At 44.4% G+C, this 8,334-nt stretch overlaps 1 protein-coding gene across 1 annotated transcript in view; it reads left to right on the plus strand.

The window, feature by feature from the left end:
- The window catches only part of LOC109884403 (receptor-type tyrosine-protein phosphatase mu), a 505,693-nt gene that overhangs the window by 448,571 nt on the left and 48,788 nt on the right, over positions 1-8,334 (plus strand). The window contains exons 28-30 of the mRNA XM_031806763.1: positions 1,400-1,516; positions 2,160-2,314; positions 4,063-4,198. Of these exons, the coding sequence (XP_031662623.1) occupies positions 1,400-1,516; positions 2,160-2,314; positions 4,063-4,198 (408 nt within the window). The remainder of the gene's footprint in view (positions 1-1,399; positions 1,517-2,159; positions 2,315-4,062; positions 4,199-8,334) is intronic.

Here is an 8,334-nt window from a genome sequence, read left to right on the forward strand (position 1 = left end):
AAAATGTGAGATGTTACTTGAGTGATGTGACCATGGCCTAGACCTTTCATTCATTATACTGGCTGAAGTGCTGTAGACTTTAGACAAACGTATTAAGACTCAGAGTGCTTGTCAACCACCTGACTGGTTACTGTTGTGGAAATAATCAGAATTAGTTGGTAACATAGGTAAGATGTTTTATATTCATCATATGTTTGTAAGTTACTTCTCATCAGAATGTTATTGTTGTATAATACTGTGGCGGGGTTGCAGTATCTGTTCTATGTCAAGACTAAGTTGCTTGGGCCGGAGAGAGGGGAGAGGTCAAGCGTGTATCTCTTGGCTCCACAATGTCTGTGTGCCAGTCAGTGTGTCTCTGTGATCTTGTCAAGATAGGATGAATTTGATATATGCCTGTTGATATGGAGGATTGGTTTATGGTTCTGGGGTTTGAGTAAGGAGACAAAGCGGAACGATTTATTATGTCTATGCTGTCTGACTATGTGTGATCTTTGCTATAAAGGATCCCATTTTGCCATTATGTGGGGACTCTCAACTTTTCATTAGAGATACTGAACTGTTGATTGCAATGTGGAGGGGGCTCTCAAAGAATTCACTGAGAGACACTGAATTACCTGAGAGTCACAGGGTTGTGATAGAGCTCATATAATTAAAGATGGACTTTGATAACTAACTCTGACTTGTGTTGTGGTTTGCTCTCATGTTTTGGTAAATAGAGGACATTTCCACGACATTACATACAATAACTTAAGCCTCATGTTCTTCTTCAACTACCTCATTTTTGAAGCATCTGATACACGTTGTGTTCTGTTACCATGGTGTTGTGTGTTATGTTACCATGGTGTTGTGTGTTCTGTTACCATGGTGTTGTGTTATGTTACCATGGTGTTGTGTGTTCTGTTACCATGGTGTTGTGTGGTATGTTACAATGGTGTTGTGTGTTATGTTACCATGGTGTTGTGTGTTATGTTACCATGGTGTTGTGTGTTATGTTACCATGGTGTTGTGTTATGTTACCATGGTGTTGTGTTATGTTACCATGGTGTTGTGTGTTATGTTACCATGGTGTTGTGTGTTATGTTACCATGGTGTTGTGTGTTATGTCACCATGGTGTTGTGTGTTATGTTACCATGGTGTTGTGTTATGTTACCATGGTGTTGTGTGTTATGTTACCGAGGTGTGTGTTATGTTACCATGGTGTTATGTGTTATGTTACCATGGTGTTGTGTTATGTTACCATGGTGTTGTGTTATGTTACCATGGTGTTGTGTGTTATGTTACCGAGGTGTGTGTTATGTTACCATGGTGTTGTGTTATGTTACCATGGTGTTGTGTGTTATGTTACCGAGGTGTGTGTTATGTTACCATGGTGTTGTGTGTTATGTTTCTGTCAAGCAGGTGAAGTGCTGTAAGTACTGGCCGGACGACACAGAGATCTACAGAGACATCAAGGTGACCCTCATAGAGACGCAGCTACTGTCAGAGTACGTCATACGGACCTTCGCTGTCGAGAAGGTGAGACTGGCTACTACTGATACATCACACACACACATACACATAAACACTCTCACACACACACACACACACACACACACACACACACACACACACACACACACACACACACACACATACACACACACACACACACACACACACACACACACACACACACACACACACACACACACACACACACATACACATAAACACTCTCACACACACACACACACACACACACACACACACACACACACACACACACACACACACACACACACACACACACACACACACACAGACTGTGAATAATGTGAGACTGCTACTAGGTACAGTAATTACATTACTACAATTCTGTTCTCATATCCACACTACCGTTACTATGTAGAATACAGCTGTGTATTGGACGTGCATTTGATGTGCTAGTGTGGACTGGGGATGATGTTGTTTGAATAGTTCTCTCTGTGGTATCCTGATGAACACACAGGACGAGAGGGAGGTGGGCCATGTTAACAGAAGATCCAATAGAGAGATATTGATGCTATTCAGACACGTGCTGCAGGGGTGCCCCAGCGCCAGTTCTCTAAGGGCAAACAGAAGTTGATTGAAGGGTAATTCTGTGTGTATTTGACTGTATGTTTTTCCCTCCCTCCTCCAGAGAGGAGCCCATGAGATCCGGGAGATCCGTCAGTTCCACTTCACAGGGTGGCCGGACCACGGGGTGCCCTACCACGCTACTGGCCTCCTGGGCTTTGTACGTAGGGTGAAGGCCAAGACACTCACCATTGCTGGACCCATGGTCATCCACTGCAGGTGGGAATGTCTGGAGGGACTCTTGTCTCCTCTCTGACTCCTCTCTGTCTCCTCTCTGACTCCTCTCTGTCGTATCTCTGTCTCCTCTCTGTCGTATCTCTGACTCCTCTCTGTCTCCTCTCTGACTCCTCTCTGTCTCCTCTCTGACTCCTCTCTGTCGTATCTCTGTCTCCTCTCTGTCGTATCTCTGACTCCTCTCTGTCTCCTCTCTGACTCCTCTCTGTCTCCTCTCTGACTCCTCTCTGTCGTATCTCTGAATCCTCTCTGCCGTATCTCTGTCTCCTCTCTGTCTTGTCTCTGCCTCCTCTCTGTCTCCTCTCTGCCTCCTCTCTGTCTCCTCTCTGTCTCCTCTCTGTCTCCTCTCTGTCTCCTCTCTGTCTCCTCTCTGTCTCTTCTCTGTCGTATCTCTGTCTCCTCTCTGTCTCCTCTCTGTCGTATCTCTGCCTCCTCTCTATCTCCTCTCTGTCTCCTCTCTGTCGTATCTCTGTCTCCTCTCTGTCTTCTCTCTGTCGTATCTCTGTCTCCTCTCTGTCTCCTCTCTGTCGTATCTCTGTCTCCCCTCTGTATTCTGTCTTGTCTCTGTCTCCTCTCTGGCTCCTCTGTCTCCTCTCTGTCGTATCTCTGTCTCCTCTCTGTCAGATCTCTGTGTCCTCACTGTCTCCTCTCTGTCTTATCTCTGTCTCCTCTCTGTGAGATCTCTGTGTCCTCTCTGTCTCCTCTCTGTCTCCTCTCTGTCTCCTCTCTGCCTCATCTCTGTCTCCTCTCTGTCTCCTCTCTGTCGTATCTCTGCCTCCTCTCTGTCTCCTCTCAATGCTCCTCTCTGTCTCCTCTCTGTCTCTTCTCTGTCTCTTCTCTGTCTCCTCTCTGTCTCCTCTCTGTCATATCTCTGTCTCCCCTCTGTCTTCTGTCTTGTCTCTGTCTCCTCTCTGGCTCCTCTGTCTCCTCTCTGTCTCCTCTCTGTCTCCTCTCTGTCTCCTCTCTGACTCCTCTCTGACTCCTCTCTGTCGTATCTCTGTCTCCTCTCGGTCTCCTCTCTGTCTCCTCTCTGTCTCCTCTCTGCCTCCTCTCTGTCATATCTCTGTCGTATCTCTGTCTCCTCTCTGTCGTATCTCTGTCTCCTCTCTGTCATATCTCTGTCTCCTCTCTGTCGTATCTCTGTCTCCTCTCTGTCTCCTCTCTGTCGTATCTCTGTCTCCTCTCTGTCGTATCTCTGTCTCCTCTCTGTCATATCTCTGTCGTATCTCTGCCTCCTCTGTCATATCTCTGTCGTATCTCTGACTCCTCTCTGTCGTATCTCTGACTCCTCGCTGTCGTATCTCTGTCTTTCTCTCTCAATGCTCCTTCTCTGGGCCCAATCCTAACTGAAGATGGGATTTTTTTACTTTCATATATAACCATGCATTGATGTCAATGAGATTTTACCTCAAGACAGGCATCTACCTCTCTCTCTCTCTCTCTCTCTCTCTCTCTCTCCCTCCCTCCTACTGTCTTCCCTCTCTCCCTCTTTTTCTCTCGCCCTCCCTCCCTCCCTCCCTCCCTCCCTCCCTCCCTCCCTCCCTCCCTCCCTCCCTCCCTCCCTCCCTCCCTCCCTCCCTCCCTCCCTCCCTCCCTCCCTCCCTCCCTCCCTCCCTCCCTCTCTCCTACCTCATTTCCCCTGCTCTCTCACTCTCTCTCGCTTACCCTCACTCACTCTCTCCATCCCTCCTACTCCACCCTTTCTCTCCCTCCCTTTCTCTCTCTCTCTCTAGTGCGGGGGCGGGCCGAACAGGCTGTTTCATAGTGATTGACATCATGCTGGACATGGCAGAGAGAGAGGGCGTGGTGGACATCTATAACTGTGTCAGAGAGCTGCGCTCCAGGAGAGTCAACATGGTGCAGACTGAGGTACAGTACAGTACAGTACAGTACAGACAGACAGACAGACAGACAGACAGACAGACAGACAGACAGACAGACAGACAGACAGACAGACAGACAGACAGACAGACAGAGGTAAAGTATTGACAGTGATACAGTACTGACAGTGATACAGTACTGACAGTGATACAGTATTGACAGTGATACAGTACTGACAGTGATACAGTACTGACAGTGATACAGTATTGACAGTGATACAGTACTGACAGTGATACAGTACTGACAGTGATACAGTACTGACAGTGATACAGTATTGACAGTGATACAGTATTGACAGTGATACAGTACTGACAGTGATAAAGTACTGACAGAGGAACAGTATTGCTGTAGGACACACCATGTGCTACATAATCATCCTAATAATGGATTTCTATAGTGGTGTCTCAGGTGTTTTAGGCACCTGTGATAACTAAGTCACTGGTTCAATCCCCAGCCCAGCTACAACAGGAATGGGGGACACTCCTCCACTACCCACATGGGGTTCAGAAGGATACAAATTCATCAAAACATCAACACTGATTTTACACCAAAATAACTAAAATATTCGCATTACATTGAGGCTACAGCTCTCAATAACAAATACTATCTCCTTAAAGACACTGAGACGGAGGGCATAACAAGCACACTCTAATCCAGATCACTCAACCCCATAACCCCACCCCCTCCAGCCTTCCACCCACACACCCACCCAGCCAGCCAAGTAGACAGCCGTGGCTTCAGGCTTGATGTAAACCAGTTGTGAAGTGACATTTTTGAGATGAGCTGTCACTTTTGTACCTTTCCCTTTACACTCTTAAGGTCAATGACACGACATGCGATGATGTCTTCGGTTAAAGGAACAGCAGGGTTCTATTGGTGTTTAGAACCTTGGAACCAACTAAAAATCACTAATGATTCTAAGACAGGTATTTTAACTTTACCTGAAGCTCAGTTGCACTAAAATGTCAACAACAACAACAAAAAACGATTTGTTTATTGCACACATGAATTTCCACAAACACACCTGGGCCCGGTTTCCCAAAAGCATCTGGGCCCGGTTTCCCAAAAGCATCTAGGCCTGGTTTCCCAAAAGCATCTGGGCCCAGTTTCCCAAAAGCATCTGGGCCCGGTTTCCCAAAAGCACCTGGGCCCGGTTTCCCAAAAGCACCTGGGCCCGGTTTCCCAAAAGCACCTGGGCCCGGTTTCCCAAAAGCATCATTAGAACCTTTGCAGGAACATTGATAAATCCACGAGCTGTTTCCCAAAAACCCATAGTTGTTAATGTTGCACTTGTAGTTCAGTTGGTAGAGCATGGCACTTGTAAAGCCAGGGTTGTGGGTTCGACTCCCACGGGGGGGGAGGACCAGAAAATGTACGTGCTCACTACTGTAAGTCGCGCTGGATAAAAGCCTCTGCTAAACGACTAACGTGTAAAAGGCTTGTATTCTAACGCCTGCCTCAGACCACTCTAGAACAGCTAAGTGTGTCGTAAGATGCTTTTTTGCCCTCCCGCGTCCCGCTAAACATAGAACCAATGTCTTTGCAAATGTTACAAGTATAAAGTATAAAAAGACACTTAACAACCACTCTGGGATATGTGGAACGCTCGACAACAGCCAGTGATATTGCAGGGCGCCAAATTCAAAACAACAGAAATCCCATAATTAAAATTCCTCAAACATACATATACGTATTTTACACCATTTTAAAGACACACGTCTTGTAAATGCAGCCACAGTGTCCGATTTCAAATAGGCTTTACGGCGAAAGCACACCAAATGATTATGTTAGGTCAGCGCCTAGTCACAAAAAACCATATAGCCATTTTCCAGCCAAGGAGAGGGCTCACAAAAATCAGAAATAGCGATAAAATGAATCACTAACCTTTAATGATCTTCATCAGATGGCACTCACAGGACTTCATGTTACACAATTAATGCGATAAAGTTCATCTTTATGTCCAAAAACCTCATTTGAAATTGGTGTGTTGTGTTCAGAAATGCATTGTCTCAAACAAACATCTGGTGAAAGTGCAGAGAGCCACATCAAATTACAGAAATACTCATCATAAACATTGATAAAAGATACAAGTGTTATGCATGGTAATATAGATAAACCTCTCCTTAATGCAAGTGCTGTGTCAGATTTTTTTTAAAGCTTTACGGCGAAAGCACACCTTGCGATTGTTAGGTCAGTGCCAAGTCACAGCAAAACATCCAGCCATTTTCCAAAGAAGGAGAGGTGTCAGAAAAGTCAGAAATAGCGTTATAAATATTCACTTACCTTTGATGATCTTGATTGGAATGCACTCCCAGCAATCCCAGTTCCACAATAAATGTTTGTTTTGTTCGATAAAGTCCATCATTTATGTCCAAATACCTCCTTTTCGTTTGCGTGTTTACCCCAGTAATCCAAATGCATAATGCGCGATCACTTGTTCAGACAAAATGTCAAAAAAAGTTATATTTCAGTTATATTACAGTTCATAGAAACATGTCAAACAATGTATAGAATCAATCTTTAGGATGTTTTTATCACAAATCTTCAATAATCTTCCAACCGGAGAATTCTTTTATGTTTAGAAATGCAATGGAACGCAGCTACCTCTCACGGGCGTGATCAGCGATCAGCTCATGGCACTCTGCCAGACCTCTGGCTCAAACAGCTCTCATTCTCTCCTCCTTCGCAGTAGAAGCCTCAAACAAGGTTCTAAAGACTGTTGACATCTAGTGGAAGCCTTAGGAAGTGCAATATGACCCCATAGACACTGTATATTCGATAGGCATGTGACTTGAAAAACTACAAACCTCAGATTTCCCACTTCCTGCTTGGATTTTCTCTCAGGTTTTTTGCCTGCCATATGAGTTCTGTTATACTCATAGACATCATTCAGTTTTAGAAACGTCAGAGTGTTTTCTATCCAAATCTACCACTTAAATAGCAGTTTAATGGCAGTTTACTCTGGGCACCTTATTATCCAAGCTACTCAATACTGCCCCCCAGTGCCAAAGAAGTTAAAATGATGATAACTGAGATGACTGCAATAAATATTTAAATAGCTATAGATATATATATATATATATATATATATATATATATATAATCATATTGAAATACATTTCATGTTCTATCAATTCAGTTCTATTTTGTCTCTTTCTATGACTTAGACTGACCAGGTGAAGCCAAGTGAAAGCTATGATTCCTTATTGATGTCACTTTTTAAATCCCCTTTCAATCAGTGTTGGTGAAGGATTTTTATGCCTTGAGACATGGATTGTGTATGTGTGCCATTCAGAGGGTGAATGGGCAAAACAAAAGATTTAAGTGCCTCTGGGAGTTGGCACACCAGTTTGAGTTGGTCAAAAACCTGCAACCCTGCTGGGGTTTTTTCACGCTCAACAGTTTCCCGTGAAGAATGGTCCACCACCCAAAGGACAACCAGGAAAGGTGGCACACAAGGGTGGGAAGCATTGAGGTCAACATGGGGTCAACATGCCTGTGGAACGCTTTCGACACCTTGTAGAGTCCATGTCCGGATGAATTGTGGCTGTTCTGAGTGCCGAAAGGTGGTGCAACTCAATATTTTACGAAAGTTTCTAATGTTTTGTGCGCTCAGTGTATTTCATGATGTGTAATGTTCTTATTTATTTAACTGGGCAAGCCAGTTAAGAACAAATTCTTATTTACAATGACGGCCTACCGGGTAACAGTGGGTTAACTGCCTTGTTCCGGGGCAGAACGTCAGATTATATATATTTTTTCTTGTCAGCTCAGGGATTTGATCCAGAAACCTTTCAGTTACTGACTCAACGCTCTAACTACTACCTGCCGCCCCAACATGTGATCAATGATATGCCAAATCTGTGATTTAGTGCATTATTATAGGGCGTGAGCATCAGATTAAGCCACCTCATCATTTGCAGCCGTGATTGGTAATATCTCTCTAGGAGCTGATCCATCAATATTGGGAAATAATTCCAAAGTTAAGGAAAGATTTGAATGGAGAAAGCTGATCCATTTGTCAGTTTGGTGAAATAATTCTAATGTTAAAGGTCACATTTTGAATGGAGAAAGCTGATCTGAGAGCTCCCTTTGTTTCCATCCTATCAGTATCAACACCACGC

This window comes from Oncorhynchus kisutch, linkage group LG27 (assembly GCF_002021735.2).
Source record: "Oncorhynchus kisutch isolate 150728-3 linkage group LG27, Okis_V2, whole genome shotgun sequence".
Taxonomy (NCBI): Eukaryota; Metazoa; Chordata; class Actinopteri; order Salmoniformes; family Salmonidae; genus Oncorhynchus; species Oncorhynchus kisutch.